The sequence below is a fragment of the Cricetulus griseus genome (genome assembly GCF_003668045.3).
Source record: "Cricetulus griseus strain 17A/GY chromosome 1 unlocalized genomic scaffold, alternate assembly CriGri-PICRH-1.0 chr1_0, whole genome shotgun sequence".
In the NCBI taxonomy this organism is placed as follows: Eukaryota; Metazoa; Chordata; class Mammalia; order Rodentia; family Cricetidae; genus Cricetulus; species Cricetulus griseus.
This window is the reverse complement of record NW_023276806.1, coordinates 260,429,073-260,445,168: the sequence shown is the minus strand read 5'-3', so window position 1 is coordinate 260,445,168 and position 16,096 is coordinate 260,429,073. Positions and strand designations below refer to the sequence as shown.

The window sequence follows — 16,096 nt, the reverse complement described above, 5'->3', positions numbered from 1 at the left end:
CCATAGGAGGTCTCTGTAAATAAGCAGTCTCAGACTGCAAATATCTGAGAGAGGGAAGCTGGAGTTGCTAGTTTTTGTACACACCAGTCAATCATTCGCACATGGACCCCCAACGAAAGTTTTGCCTTCTAGAAGAAACTCCCCTGGGAAAGGGTTGCCACTCCCAACAGGGCCACAGCTCCTAATAGTGCCACTCCCTATGGGCCAAGCATTCAAACACATCTCTATGGGAGCCGTACCTATTCAAACCACCACCACAAACATGGTCCTGTTAAGTTGCAAGATGCTTGTTAAGTTTACAAATCTCAAGAACAAAGATGGTTGTTAGTCATTGTTTTCCAACAGAGCAAATCTCAAGAACAAAGGTCAGTATTTACCCAGGCCAGACTTGTCCAGAATCAGCTACCCAAATACAATGCTTGAATGTTCAACAATGGATAGGTAGGAGGGGGCAACTGCTCCCAAGGTCTTGCTATCCTCCAAACTCCAGGTAATAGAAGAAACTGTATTTGTCCGATTCTTGCAGATGCCAGGGTTGGGTGATGTCAAACAGGGAGTCAGCCAAGATCCTGGCTGGCTGCTCAGTTTCTGTGCGGTCTACTACAGGGGAGGATCTTATTTGTTGTTGTTGTTTTGTTTTGTTTTTCAAGACAGGGTTTCTCTGTGGCTTTGGAGGCTGTCCTGGAACTAGCTCTTGTAGACCAGGCTGGTCTCTCGAAATCACAGAGATCCACCTGCCTCTGCCTCCCGAGTGCTGGGATTAAAGGCATGCGCCACCACTGCCCGGCTTTAGGGGGGAGTCTCAGAAGCAGAGGACACCATCTGGACTCATGCATGAGGACAGAGTAAGGAGTGAATTGGGTTAACATGTAGACTGGAGGAGTGCCTACAGATCAAACAGTCCCACCCAGTGGAGGCAGATGGATCCCTGTGAATTCCAGGCCAGCCTGGTCTGCATAGTGAGTTCCAGGCCAACCAGAGTTATGAAGTGAGATCTTGTCTCAACAAGCCAACAAACCCTCACTTATTGAAGTAATAATCACAGGTATACGTCAGGAGGTGTAGGAAAGTGTAACCGGACTTTTCTCTCCCGCCCACCAGTTCCCAAATAACCACTTAGCATCTTCATATCAATCATAATTGCTTGGCCAATGGCTCAGGTGTATTACTGACTAGCTCTCACAATTAAATTAACTCATTTCTACTAATCTGTGTATCACCACATGGCCACGGCTTGTCGGTAGTGTTCTGACATCTTACTCCTCTGGCAGCTACATGGCATTTCCCTGACTCTGCCTTCTTTCTCTCTACCTGGCTCTATTCTGCCTGGCCTTTGGCCAAATCAGCTTCTGTATTAACCAGTGGCAATAAAACATATTCACAGCATACAGAGGGGCACCCCACATCAGGAAGGCTCCCCAGAATTTCTGGTAAGCAAATTTTGAATGAAATGTGTTAAGAAGAGGGTTGAGGACAATAGGAGGCACTCTGAAAGATCTTGGGGTTTTATTATTATTATTATTTAAGGTAGGTTAGGGGAGGTTGTGAGGGCATCAGAGAAAAGAGAGGTTAGTGGAGTTGGATTTGTATAAATGTCCTGATAGTTACCTTTGTTTTTTCCGATGTATACCAGAAGAGGACACCCGATCTCATTACAGATGGTTGTGAGCCACTATGTAGTTGCTGGGAATTAACTCAGGACTTCTAGAAGAGCAGCCAGTGCTCTTAACCTGTGAGCCATCTCTCCAGCCTGGTTCTGCCTTCTTTAGGGCTGTATCTGACAGTTCCTCTGCAGCCACATGTCACGTTCTGTGTGTGGAAATACCACCTCATGTCCCATGTGGCTAGGTGCTCTCTCCTAAGTCTGATGAAAATAAGGCTGAATAGTCAGGGCCACCGGTCTTCAGGAGAGATGGAAGCCATTATGAAAGACACTAAAGAAGTTCCTGGATCCTGACACACACACCCACCACCCTGACCCACCTGCCATCTCCCACCTCCCATCTCCATGGACTCAATCCTCTGTTTGTTTATTATGCAAATGAAAGGCTCAAAAAGTTAGAGGCCAATTCTAGCTGCCTCCTTCTCCCCTAAGAAATCAGGTCTCACCTCTCCTGCACCCTACTCTTTACCTCCTACGGAGGCCACGGGGACTTGTAGATAAGTGTCCTTCCTTACCTCTGCCACTCTGAGCAACAACTCTACTGCCTAGCCCAAAGCTGGCTTTGAGTTCTGGCTGGGCTCCTCACCTGCTGGGGAAGTTATGAGAGATTTCTCTGAGGTGTTCTCTCTCTCTCTCTCTCTCTCTCTCTCTCTCTCTCTCTCTCTCTCTCTGTCTCTCCCTCAGACCTCCTCCTCACACTGTCTAATGCAGGTGCCTCTTATTCCTCTCTCTCCCTCTTCCCTTCTCTTCCCTCTCCTCCCTTCCCCTCCCTTCTCTTCTCCTTTCTCACTCCCCCATAGTTTCATTACGTAACCCTGGCTGGCCCGGAGATCCACTTGCCTCTGCTTCCCCAGGGCTAGTGGTGTGTGCCCACCACATGGCCTACTCTCAATGTAAGCAAGAGGAGGTCCCTACCTAAAGGGGCTTCACATTTTGGTGGCAGGGCCAGCAATAAAATGGCAAACCCGTGTGCCAGAGCAGGCATTGTCACAACAGTGAGAAACAAGACAGCCTAGGCAAGAATTTTAGAAGGACTCTCTGACATGAAAGTTCGTCAATACAGCAATGCAATACATAGAAATAGACCTCAGAATACACGTTACAGGACTGAGGTGGAAGCTCCATTGGCAGTGTGCTTGCTTTGCAAGCATGAGAACCTAAGTTAGATCCCCAGTGCCATGAAAGAAGCCAGGCGTGAGGACAGGAGCTTCTAACTCCAGCAATGTGGAGGTGAAGAGAGGAGGATTCCTAGGGTGCAGGCTAGCCAGTCAAGTTTGATCTGTAGGAATTTGGGTCATAAAACTATTTCCCCAACAATATAGACACCATGCACTCCCAAAGCAGGGATTCATTATTTTTAGATAGTCCAGGCTAGCCCAAATTTCCTCATCTTGCTTTAACCATGTAAGTGCTGGGATGACAGGCCTGTGCTTCCATGCTGGTTTCTGAAGGGTTTGGGAGGGGTCTTTCCTGTTTTGTTGTCAAACAGCATTGAGGACACAACCTTTGGGGCTGTAGGAGGCTCACTAGGGCCAAGTCAGCCACAGAGAGGCTTTTCTACACCACCAACCTCTTCTGCCCATGATCTCATGCTGACACACTTCCTATCTTGCAGAATTGAGCAATTGGGCTTGTTTGTCCCGAGTTTAGGAAGCTTTGGTCTTTCAACTCTAGGCTCAACTCTCAGAAAACAGATGGGGCCAAAGGGATAACTGTTAAGTTATCCCTGGGGCAGGACCATAATTACAACTACTCAGAAAGTTGAGTCCGGAGAATCTAAAATCCAAGGATGACATGGGTAACTATGTTCAATTTCACTCAGTCCACATGGGTGAATGGGTTCAAGGCCAGCCTGGGCAACTTAGACCCTATGTCAAAATGAAAAAAAATTAAAGAGCCTGGGGCACAGCGCACTAGTAGAGTTTTTGCCTAGTGAAATAAGCAAGGAATCCAACTTTTTAGGGCCAGTTCTAGTCATGACACCTTCCCCTCTCCTGCCTGCCTCCATCTCTGCCCACACGAATGATGCACTGACCGAGCCCTGGATAAACAGCCTTGCTTGTTTTCACTGGGGCTGGCCTGCCTGTTTCCACAGGTGTTCACCTCCTACTGGGAAAGTGTGGGCACCTGCAAGGCGGTGCCAACAAAGAGCTGTCTGTCTGCTAGGGAACTCCCAAAGGCACAGGACACCAGGTCACTCTATGGCCTAAGTCTGTCAGTATCGGCCAGCAGCTGTAGGCAGGAAGGCAACTCACCCACTGTATTCCATATCTCCTCTCCTGGCTCCTTCCACTCCTTCCATGTTTCTAGGCTTAAAAAAAAAAAAAAACCAAAACTTGAATATCTGCTTATCTCAAACTCATAGCTGTAATCAATCTCTCTCTCTCTCTCTCTCTCTCTTCTCTCTCTCTCTCTCTCTCTGTGTGTGTGTGTGTGTGTGTCTATCTCTCTCTCAAATTTTTCAAGACCGGGTCTCTGTGTAACAACCTTGGCTGTCCTGGAACTTGCTATGTAGACCAGACTAGCCTCTAACTCACAGAGATTGGTCTGCCTCTGCCTCCCAAGTGTTGGGATTAAAAGCATGTACTACCACCACCTGGCAACTGTGGTCTCTTAAAACTTCTCGATGGTCCACACCTGGAGTCCTGGGATTCAGGCTGCTAAGGCAGAAGCAGCTTGAGTTCAAGGCCAGCCTGGGCTACACAGTGAGATCAGGCATCAAATGTATTTAAAAATCCAAAGTTCAAAGTCTCTTCTGAGATTGACACAATCTCATTACTATAATCCCCTGTAAAATCAAAATCAAAAAGCAGATCACATACTTCCAACATATAATGGAACAGTATATAGATTATTGTTCCAAAACATTGAAGGGAGCATAGTGAGGAAATACTGGACCAAAACAAGACCAAAAACCAGCTGGGCAAACTCTAAACTCTGCATCTCCATGTCAGATGTCAAAGCCCTCTTCAGATCTCCAACTCCTTTCAGCTTTGCTGACTACAACACACCTCTTTCTTTTGGGCTGGTTCCACTCCCTGTTAGCAGCTCTCCTCAACAGGTATTCCATGACTCTGGAATCTCTAACATCTCAGAGTCTCCAAGGTAACCCAGGCTTCACCTTCACAGCTTCACACAATGGCCTCTCTAGGTCTCCATTCAGGGCCACCCCTGACACATGGCTGACCTCAGTGGCTTTTCTTAGTCTCAAAGGGAGACTCCATAAGCCCTTCTATCCTTGACTCTAAAGCCAGAACCATGTGACTAAAGCTGCCAAGTTCTGTTTCTTGCTGGGGCTCGAACATGGCCCCCTTGTTCAATCACATCTTCACAGCTTTCTGTTTTTGATGGTGTCCTTCACTGCCTACATTTAGCTGTCCTGAAACTCCATCTGTAGACCAGGCTGGGCTCAGACTAGTGCTGGGATTAAAGGCGTGCACCACCATACCTGGCCCTAAACTTTTCATTCCTTTTCACACACTGGAAGCTTAGCTAGGTAGGATCTTGCCCTGAGGTCACCACTCCCTTTATTCCATTTAACATCAGGAGTCTGTTTAAACTGTTTATTTTCTTGAACACAGGATTTGGCCCCATTCTACTTCCTGGCACCCCTTTTCTTATTGAACATTTTCTATTTGTATAATACATTTGTAATATAAATAACATTTGTATTTCTCCTTGTACATTTTGTTTTTTCCTTCTTCGGCTTGCTTCTTTTCATTATAGATCTTCATAAGAGATAACCACAGGACAGAGTCAATACTAGGCTATTTTGAAATTTCCTCTGCCAATGCAATTAATCCGAAACTCTTCACTTTAGCCTTAGGTAGCCTTTTCTGACAAGGGCAAAAGGCAGCCACATTCTTAGCCAAAATATTACAAGAATGGTCTCTAGGCTACACACAAATACTCTTCTCTGAAACCTCTAGAGCCAGGCCCCCATGGTTCAAATCATGCTCAGCATGGTCTTCCTTGCTCCTACTAGTATGGCCATTAAGTCCCACTTAAAGTGTTCAATTGCTTTTCTTTTCTTTCTTTCTTTCTCTCCCCCCCCCCTTTTTTTTTGAGACAGGGTTTCTCTGTATTGCTTTGGAGCCTGTCTGTCCTGGAACTTGCTCTGTAGACCAGGCTGGCCTTGAACTCACAGAGATCCACCTTCCTCTGCTTTCTGAGTGCTGGGATTAAAGGTATGTGCCACTAACACCCAGCCTCAATTGCTTTTCTAATCCAAAGTCCACATTCCTTCAAACAAAATCATAATCAGGCCTATCGAAACAATACCCTAGTCTCTGGTACCAACTTCTCTCTTAGTTTGGGTTTTATTACCACCACCACAGCCTGCATGTATGTTTGGGCATCATTTGCATGCCTGGTGCCCACAGAGGCCAGAGGTGGGCATTGGATCCCCTGGAAAGAGTTACAGATGGTTGTGAGCTACTATGTGGGTTCTGGGAACTGAACGACACCTAGAAGAGCAGCCAGTGTTCCTTACTCCAGTCTCCCATTCAACTCTTTAACTGGGTTCTGAGGATCAAATTCAGGTTGTGACACTTGCATGGCAGGCACTTTACAATGAGCTATCAATGCAGCCCCAAATTCTTAATTTTTTAAGACAAGGGCTCACTAGGCCAGCTTGCTTAGCCTCTCAAGAGCTGGGATAGAAAGTGTGCACTGTCACATCCAGCTATCAAATTCTGGTATTTTGGTCGATGGAAAAACAAACACTAGAGGGATTGGGACTGAAGGTCATGTTAGACCCTAAGTTAACCTGTAAACCCCACCTGCCCAAGAACCAGTTAACTTCCCGGAATGCTTCCTGGAATAACTTCCTGGAGTTGTAGTTCTTGAAAACAAAGTCTCATGGCAAAGTACCGTGGCCTTTGAGTTTTGTCTTTATAAGCTCTGTCAATGTCAACATGTGTCTTCAGGTGGTGGTCCCGAACAAATTCCATCTTGGTCAGTATTAACCCTTTAATAAAAGCTTGCTTTAGTTCGGTCAAAATGGTGTAACTGTTTTTTCTCTGGTGTGAATCTCAGGATTAACAGTCACTCAAACAAGACCACTGACAGAGGGCATGCATATCGGGGGTCCTCACGGTTCCCAGCCTGTACTGGGTATGAGAGAGTGGGGTCCGGACCTCCCCATTATGTGCCCGATGGTGGGACTGGGATACCCAAGCCCTTACAGCCCAACAAACCTAAGTATGTCCACACCCATTTCATTCAGGAAGAATGGATTTCCCAGATCAGATCATGGGGGATCCCCATAGGCTCTTATTTTATGGGGTTACCAGGACCCACAAACTCAGGACACCAGGGGAGAACTGGGACTTTAAGTCATCGTTCATCTCTATTTTTGTGCCCACCCCATGGAAGGGGGGCTAGGGACCCACCCAGCCCCCTCTTTATGTCCACAGGGCAAGGGGGAATTGAGATGGCCATGGAAAGAATGAGGGTTCGGATGCTCCAGTCACTCCGCACTACTGAGGGGCGATCACCACTCCCAGCCTTCTACCCCCACTTAGTGCCCATCCGGGGAAGGGGCCTGAGGTATCCACTGGGCTGCACTCTCCGCCCACGCCCAGCCTGGATCTCAAGACTGCCTAAGATGTAGGAGTGAGGACATTGGAGAGAGGGAGGGAGGGTGCGGCGCCCCGCCCCGCCCCGTCCCGTCGCTTTGTCACGTGCCACGCGCCCGGGGGCGGAGCCGAGTCAGGTTCTTCTAGGGTCCCGGCACAGAAGCCTCCCCGCTGTTTCCGTCCTTATCTCCTGTCCGTGCCCCCAGGTCCACCGCAGCCAAGATGATGTGTGGAGCGCCGTCCGCCACGCAGCCGGCCACGGCCGAGACGCAGGAGATCTCCGACACGGTGAGCTAGGCCCAGGACAAGAGCCAGCAAGAGCCAGGCCCTCGGGGACCCGGCGGCCTAAGGGTCCGGCATGCCCAAACCCGCCCGGGTCCTGTAGCAGGATGCGGGCGCGGTCCCATTTGCGCCTGGGAGCTGGGACTCTGGGCCTGGTTGGAGGATTCAGAAACCGGGACTGGGTCGTGTCTGCGAGAGGACCGCCCACCTCCTAGGAAACTAGGAAATCGAGGTCGGCGGAGGGGTGAGACGTCCCATAAGAGTTCAGGAAGGAGGCTCACACTGCTAGAGCCCAGGGGTAAAATCAGGCTAGCCCGAAGGTGAGGCACCCTCTGACTTCAACCCAGGCCTAAACAAGAGACTCGATGAAGGCCAGCCTGGGCTACAGTGGGAGTCTCTTTCTCAAAATAAAGACTTAGGAATGTATAGCTCAGTGGCAGGACACACCTTACCCCACTCCCTCCGGGAGAAAGAAAAGTTGAAACCAAAAGTTGCAGAACTTGCTAGTTAGTGCCTAGATTTCCTAGTCTGCAGCCAGAGGATGGACCTGGGTGGGAGTTCCTGGTGCATGATTTCTGAGTCCCGCAGCCCGTCCTGTGGCTGTCTGCAGAGCAGACATGTGCAGGCCAGAGAGGTTCAGGGTGTTAACAAGAGAGGAAAAGTTAAACATGTCCACCCTTCAGCATTCCAGCCACCTCCCAAGTCCAGGGTCCTGTCCACCAAGCTGAGCTGTCCTTGGAATGTTTGTGATCTGACCAAAGTGGCCAGGAAGGAGTGAGTCAGCTCCATGAGACCCTGAAAATGAGGAATTGGTACAGACACAGTTGCCCAGCCCTCCCCTGACAGGCCCAAGCAACCCTTGCCTGTCATCATTCTTACTCAGCCTGGGCAGATTTACACCCCTGACACCGAGCTATGTACACTTAAAGGGAACCCTGGCCAGGTGTAGTGTCTTACACCAGCACTCCAGAGGCAGAGATACGCAAATCTCTCAGAGTTTGAAGCCAGCCTGGTCTACATAATTCCAGGCCAGCCATAGCTGCACAGTGAGACCGTGTCTCAAAAGAGGAGCTGTGATCCCCTTTGTCAGTGCACCCAACAGCTTACCATGTCCCCCACTGTGAGGAACACTAGTGTTGATGGCTGGCGGGGGGTGGGGGGGGGATCCTAAGAGAGGCAGGAAAGCACTTGCCATTGAATCTGAGTCATTCTCTTATCACCCACCATCCAGGTGAAATCCCAGCTTGAAGAGAAAGAGAATCAGAAGTTCACCGTCTTTAAAGCCGTATCCTTCAGGCAACAGGTGGTGGCTGGCATCAACTTCTTTATCAAGGTAGGTATGAGTGTGACCTGGGAAAAACTGAGGAAGGACAGTCTCAGAGGATAGCCAAGTGTTCTGCAACTTCTTCCTTTAGAGGGAACACCCTTTAAGAAGACACATATAGCCGGGCGTTGGTGGCGCATGCCTTTAATCCCAGCACTCGGGAGGCAGAGGCAGGCAGATATCTGTGAGTTTGAGGCCAGCCTGGTTTCCAGAGCGAGGGCCAGGAGAGGCTCCAAAGCTACACAGAGAAACCCTGTGTAGCAAAAAAAAAAAAAAAAAAAGACACATATAGGTTCTGAGACGATGAATTTTGGGTCCTGGAGTTCCTGGTCTTGAAGGAAGAGACAAGCATTTTACTGGCCCAGTTGCTGGTACCCTGAGCTTCTCTAAGGCCAGGCTGAGTCTGGAGCTGGGCACTCACCTTTTGCTACTGGGCCCCTCTTTCTCTCCCTCCAGGTTGATGTTGGTGACGAAAAATTTGTGCACTTGAGGGTGTTCAAGCCCCTTCCCCATGAAAACAAGCCCTTGACCCTGTCTTCCTACCAGATCAACAAAAATCGACATGACGATCTGACCTTCTTCTGATTCTGCAGCCCCTTTGCCAAAAACTTCATCTCTTTATTGTCCTTGGGACCAGGAAGTGAATACCCCTCTGTGATGGAGGGGACAGAATCAGGCACCTTCATTTGTGATTCCCAAACTGCATTGTGTTTGCTTTCTTCCAAATAATTATTTTCAGAAAGCTACATCTGATCTCTCTCTAAATATATATATTTTAAAGTCTATACAAACTGTCTCCTTTGTTTAGAATTTTTCCCTTTATTTAAAAATCATAGTCACCACCAGGCAGTGGTGGCACCTGCCTTTAGTCCCTATACTCAGGAGGCAGAGGCAGGTGGATCTCTGTGAGTTTGAGACCAGCCTGGTCTCCAGAGCAAGTTTCAGGACAGCCAAGGCTACACAGAGAAACCCCGTCTTGAAAAACAAAAACAAAAATTAGAGTCACAACATAGATATTCCAATAAAAGGTAATTGTTTACTTGCTATTTAAATTTTTCTACATTTACTTACCATATATGAATATTTACATACATGCCATGGTGTGCATATGGAGGTCAGAGGACAGTTTGGTGAGTATTGTTTCTACCATATGAATCCCTGGGATTGAACTCAGCTCATCAGGGATGGCAGCCAGTGTCTTTAGCCACTGAACCATTCATAAACTTTTACCAGGCTCTGATTTAATTCCCAACATTGTAAAAACAGTTATTTACAGCTGAAATGACCCAGCTGGTAGAGTCCCTTCTGTGACAGGCATGACCTGACCTAGCCTAGGACAATTTTTCTGGCCTAGGGCACTGGAGTGACCAGGTTCACTAAATCACAGCACCTAGGTGGGAGAGCCAGGTCTCACATATGGCATCCAACCTTCTACGTAGCTGAGTGACAGCTCACCCATGTCTCAGTCTCCTATGAAAAAAGGCCGAGTCCACCAGTGCTAAAGTGTCAGCACCAGGCAGGTAAGACTCAGTCACATGCTGCATTACTCACCACGCCTCAGCTCAGAGCACAACCTGGGCCTGTGTGTGTTCCAAGCGGAGGCACCCTGGCCAGTCTGGCTTTCAGACTGCCTCCACTTAGAAGGCCAGTGGTCTCCCCAGGGGGTCAGTGTCATCCGTTAGAAAAATGAAGATGGGTGGCAATTCTTGAGTTCAGAGTCATGCTATAAACACATTACTGAGGACGGCTGAGCTTCGGCCACCTCCAAGGTGCGTCAAGACTGTGGAGAGTGCAGACAGACTTATAAACCCTGGTGATAGGGCCGGGGAGGGACCAGTGAGTGCACAGCTGGGGAGGAGGTGGTGAAGATGAATAATGCCACATATGACCTCAAAAATAACCCTGTAACTCAGAGGCAGGATGCCCCTGGTTAGATCCCCAGTGGCACAAAAGACAGTAGACAGAACATGAAATCCAAAACCCGCTTTGCACCAGAGACCTGACGTGTTCCTGGTCAGGAGGCTCAGTGCAAGGCAGGTAGGGCAGATGCCACTGAGTGTAAGAAGGGGCCGGTGTGTCATCCAGCAGGGAGGGAGGGAAGCAGCAGCTGTGAATGGAAACCCTCTCCACCCCACAGTGAGCAACCAGTGCAGGCAGAAGCTGGGTTTAGGACAGACAGAGGTCACTGTAGAACATGCACACAGGCTTTAACTGGCACAGGGCCTGGTGTGAACCCTGGTGGCTAAAGTGATTTCTACAAGGTGCTCGGTTTCATCAAATGCTTCCCTCAAAGATCATGGAGGGAGAAGCAGAGTAGAGGCTTCTGGGGTTCTCTGCTGCCAGGATGGGAGTCACGGGGCTTGCACGCTGCCGCTCTAACACCTGGAGGCCTGGTGGACTCCTGGAGGAAGTTCGCAGAGGAACAGTGTCACCTCAGGCCGCCCTAGTGCTCCCAGCATGCTGGAAGCTGTTACATAGAAAAGGGGGGGCTCTGAGTTCTGTGATCTCTCACCCCATAACTTGGAGCATATGATTGGGCAGGGTGGCTCACCTACCTCATGGTGACTATTAAAGCAGATGGAGCCAGGAAGGGACCAAGGAGGTCAAGTTATATACTTCAAAGGCCATTCAGCTATGAACTCATCACTGGATTAAGCCATTGATGACGTCACCCTCACATGCCGGTCACCTCAGAACATGCTGTGGGACCAAGCCTCCCGTGCAAGAGCCTGTGGGGAAAACCACAACAAACAAGTCTGGGTGGGGGGTGTAAATGAGAGGTGGGGGCCTGATGGGTGTGTGAAGGGAACCGAGGGTCTCCCACTGCCCAGGCGGTAGTAGAGTGAGAGAGCACTCAAGGAGAGAGCCTGAATGTGGCTGGAGGACCCCGAAGATCCCTTTAGAGCAATGCTGAGATATTCTACTTAGATGATATGTGTGCCCAGCACAGCCACAGCTGAGGACTTGGGGGCCTAGTAACCCCTAGTAAGGAGGCCTGAGCTTCTCACCCAATCAGGATGCTGGGTCCCTAGCCTCACCACATCTTCATTCTGGATTAGTGGGGCAGGCAACAAAGTCACTTGCAATGGGCTACATACCTTTTAGAGCCTGGAATCTGACCTTACTCCGGATTCTGATGGACCTGCCTTCTCCCAGATTGTCCTGCCTGGGCAATGTGAACAAATGACTCAAGAGATCAGCAAAGGGCTGGAGAGATGGCTCAGTGGTTAAGAGCACTGACTGTTCTTCCAAGAGGTCCTGAGTTCAATTCCCAGCAACCACCTGCTGGCATGCAGGCAGAAGACATAATAAATAAATAATATCCTTAAAAAAAAAAGAGATCAGCAAAGCCATTGCTTGTGGCTGGGCTACCTTAGCTTGGGCTTCTCCCTGTGCCTCAGGGTCGAGCCCTGCTCCAGAGTCTGTGTGATGTCTCACCATCTCTGCCCCTTGGAAAGAGGATCACTGGCATGCTTGGGTGCTGGGCAATCTGGCAGCTTCACCATGTGCTGGCACTAGACATCTCTAGCACCTGTGCCACGCTCAAGTCCAGATGGGAAAGACGGGTGAAGGGTGGTGTGAGCTACCCAGCATCTGCAAGATGGGCTCTTCTGAGGGGGTGCCTGTGTGGTGAGACCAGTTTGAGAATGCTTTCTGTCTCCACACACCAAGCCAGCCCCTTTACAGTGTTCCTCACACTGCCCTGGAGGAGAGGCAATTGAGAAGGTGCTAATTAGAGCATACTCCATCCCAAGAGCCTCGGGTCTTTACATCTGGAGTTCTCGGTTACTGTTTTGAAGTCTGAGACCTTTGCACCCCATGCCTCTCCTCTAGGCGACCAGAGTAGCCATGTACTGGGCTGGTTGAAGTCTGCGAGAGCCCTAGCAGGACAGCTTGGAATGTTGGGAGAGAAGTCAGGTGGTGCCACCACACCCTGCACTGTCAGCCTGCAGTGGGGAAAGGTACTGTTAGGTGCACTGAAGGGACGAGATTAGATCCTTATTAAGGCAGTGATAACAATGCATGTAATCATAATTGGACACATGTTGTGCAAGGGGAAGAATTGCAGACCTGAGGGGTGGAATCGCTCCACTCCCAGCATGTCCAGAATTTTAATGGACTGCTTGGAGGCAGTATAAATGTTTTTGCCTGGATGTCATCAGAGTCACTGGAGAAGAGGAAGAGACTGTGGGTTCTGGGGGACTGAGGCTGGGAGCTTCCATGCATAGAGCTCAGTGGTGTTCCTACTGTGAGGGTTACGGGGAGCCTTGAGAGCTGTGGGAGGCCTCAGAGCAGGGAGGGAGCTCTGCCTCCTGGAGAGACACGTCCAGCAGCCCACATGGGTGCCAGAAGCTGGAGCCAGGAGAAGCTGTTTGCACTGGGCCTCAGTTAAGTCCACACTTTAAGAATAGCTGAGTTGTGCTGGAGAGATGGCTCAGGGGTTAAGAGCACTGACTGTTCTTCCAGAGGTCCTGAGTTCAATTCCCAGTAGCCACATGGTGGCTCACAACCATCTGTAATGGGATCTGGTGCCCTCTTCTGGCATGCACATAAATAAATAAATAAATCTTACCCCCCCCCCAAAAAAACCCACCGGGCGTTGGTGGCACACGCCTTTAGTCCCAGCACTCAGGAGGCAGAGGCAGGCGGATCTCTGTGATTTCGAGAGACCAGCCTGGTCTACAAGAGCTAGTTCCAGGAGAGCCTCCAAAGCTACAGAGAAACTCTGTCTCAAAAAACCAAAAATAAATAAATAAATAAATAAATAAATAAATAAATAAATAAATAAAAAATAGCTGGGTTGTGACCTCGTGGTGCAGTGGTAACATGTCCAACTCCAAGAATTGCTGGGTCCAGGGCTGGAGAAATGACTCAGAGGTTAAGAGGACTGGCTGTTTTTCCAGAGGACCCTAGTTCAACTCCTAGCATCCACATGTTCCAGAGCATAAACAAATGTAACACACTTTTTTTGTTTGTTTGTTTGGTGTTTTTTTTGAGACAGGGTTTCTCTGTATTGCTTTGGAGGTTGTCCTGAAACTCGCTCTGTAGACCAAAGGAGCAAAATGAATTCTAGAAAGCTGTTTTCCATCCCACAATGGTGTTTCTGAATGTCGGGTTGTCAGTGTTTTTTGTTTGTTTGTATTCATGTCTTTCCAAGCATCACAGTTAAGTAAGATGAGGACAGGCAGGGTTAGGACTCTGCTTCATGTCTGGTGTCCTAATAAGAAGGACTATGGGCTTTCTAGAATTCATTTTGCTCCTCTGGTTCCATCTGTAGCCAGATCTGGACTGCACATTTGGAATGGATGAACAGTGTGATGTCATATTGCAATGAGACAGATGTGGTGCCAGCCACGTCTGCCTCTCCTGCTTCCCTGACTGGAGTCTGGACATGGCAGGGAGACATCTGGGGTGTGGATAAGGCTATGCCATAGGAATACAGGGGGCCACTGGAGAGGATCACTGTCAGTGACCAGCTTAGCCTGCACCTATTGGTTCCCTGCTGTAGAACATTATTTAAAAGTGTGTTACATAGGGCTGGAGAGATGGCTCAGCGGTTAAGAGCACTGACTTCTTCCAGAGGTCTTGAGTTCAATTCCCAGCAACCACATGGTGGTGGCTCATAACCATCTGTAATGAGATCTGGTGCCCTCTTCTGGCCTGTAGGCATACATACAGGAAGAACACTGTATACATAATAAATAAAGAAAATCTTTTAAAAAAATGTGTTACATAAACCAGGCGTTGGTGGCTCACACCTTTAATCCCAGCACTCAGGAGGCAGAACAGGTGGATCTCTGTGAGTTTGAGGCCAACCTGCTCTACAAAGCTAGTTTCAGGACAATCTCCAAAGCAATACAGTGAAACCCTGTCTCAAAAAAAACCAAACCAAACCAAACCAAGGTGTGTTGCATTTGTTTATGCTCTGGAACATTTGTTTTATGCTGCATTTGTTTAACTTTGTGAAGCTGTGATTCTTTTCCTGTCTAAAACACCTGGTGGTCTAATAGAGCTGAACGACCAAATGGAGGCAGGAGGAAGGATAGGCAGGGCTGGCAGGCAGAGAGAAAAAATAGGAGGAGAAATCTAGAAGGAAAGGGAGAAAGAGCAAGAAAAGGAGAAGAGAGTTCTAGGGGCCAGCCACCCAGTCAGCCACAGAGTAAGAGTGAAAGTAAGATATACAGAAATGAGAAAAGGAAGAGGGATAATTTAAGACAAGCTGGCAAAAAATAAGCCAAGATATGGCTGGGCATTATAAGAAAGTATAAGGCTCTATGTGACTTATTTAGAAGCTTGGTGGTAGGGTCCCCAAAAACAAAAGAACAAAGAGCAAAGAACCCCAAAGAGAAAAATAAAAGTAACAAACAAACAACTACAGTTCCCTAAAGCAATGTAGGTGGGAATCCAGGAAGGGCTAGACCCTGGAGGTTTCTGGAAAGTCTAACTTAGCAGATACTGGCTAGTCTTTAGGCTCCCTGACTTCATCCAGAGCAGACGAGAACTGTCTCGGACAAGACACCAGCAGAGGCACTGGCAAGGGCACACTGAGAAGTCAGGATTGGGCTCAGCAAGGGCCACAAGTGCTCAGAGAGACAAAATGCACAAAGGGCCCAGTATACAGCCAGACCTTGCTGGCAGTCTCACGATACCTAGCAATCCACAAGTCTGGCTGGCTTATTACAAAGCCTGGGGACCTCTTCTCCAACCTCCCTTCCCGTTCTGTCTTTGCTCTAGCAGCTTGGACAGCATCTCCCTCATTACAGGCAGGACTACATGTACTGGCCCAGAACTCCCTAAAGGTAGAGAGCTTGAAGCCAGCCTCCCTTCCTCACTAGGGGAGACAGTGTATGGGGTGAGATTGACTTTGAGCCTATGTCTGAGGAGGGGAGAGATGACCAAGTCAAGAATCCACCGTGTCCCACCTTGTAGCCCACTGAGGAATGGCCTCCAAAGATGCCCATATCCTGAACCTGCAGAGATAGAACCTGGCATGGCCAACAGGCTCTAATGATGAGATCAAACTGAACATCTCAAGAGCTAGGTGATCCTGGGTTGCTGAGTGGTCCAGTGTCATACATTAGGAGGAGGCAGGAAGGTCAGGGTCATGAGAGGTGGAAGATGCCGTTTCTGTCCTCAAACATGGAGGAAGACCCCCAAGCCAAGGATGCCTCAGCCTTACACATGGAAAAGGTAGCACTCTCTTGTGCCTTCAGAAGCCAGCGCTGACATCCCATTTGTATACACCTG

General features: G+C 48.8%; 1 protein-coding gene across 1 annotated transcript; it reads left to right on the top strand.

Moving 5' to 3' along the window:
• The first annotated feature begins 7,359 nt into the window (after positions 1–7,359).
• Positions 7,360–9,639, top strand: Cstb (cystatin B). Its single transcript, XM_027394356.2, has 3 exons — positions 7,360–7,530; positions 8,756–8,857; positions 9,305–9,639. The coding sequence occupies exons 1-3, from the start codon at positions 7,465–7,467 to the stop codon at positions 9,431–9,433; spliced, it is 297 nt and encodes a 98-aa protein (XP_027250157.1). The 5' UTR covers positions 7,360–7,464; the 3' UTR covers positions 9,434–9,639.
• The last annotated feature ends 6,457 nt before the right edge of the window (positions 9,640–16,096 follow it).

Coding starts and splice junctions, on each gene's coding strand:
- Cstb (XM_027394356.2), top strand. CDS start 7,465: ATGATGTGTGGAGCGCCGTCCGCCACGCAGCCGGCCACGGCCGAGACG. Junction 7,531..8,755: donor CGCAGGAGATCTCCGACACG/GTGAGCTAGGCC, acceptor CCCACCATCCAG/GTGAAATCCCAGCTTGAAGA. Junction 8,858..9,304: donor GCATCAACTTCTTTATCAAG/GTAGGTATGAGT, acceptor CTCTCCCTCCAG/GTTGATGTTGGTGACGAAAA.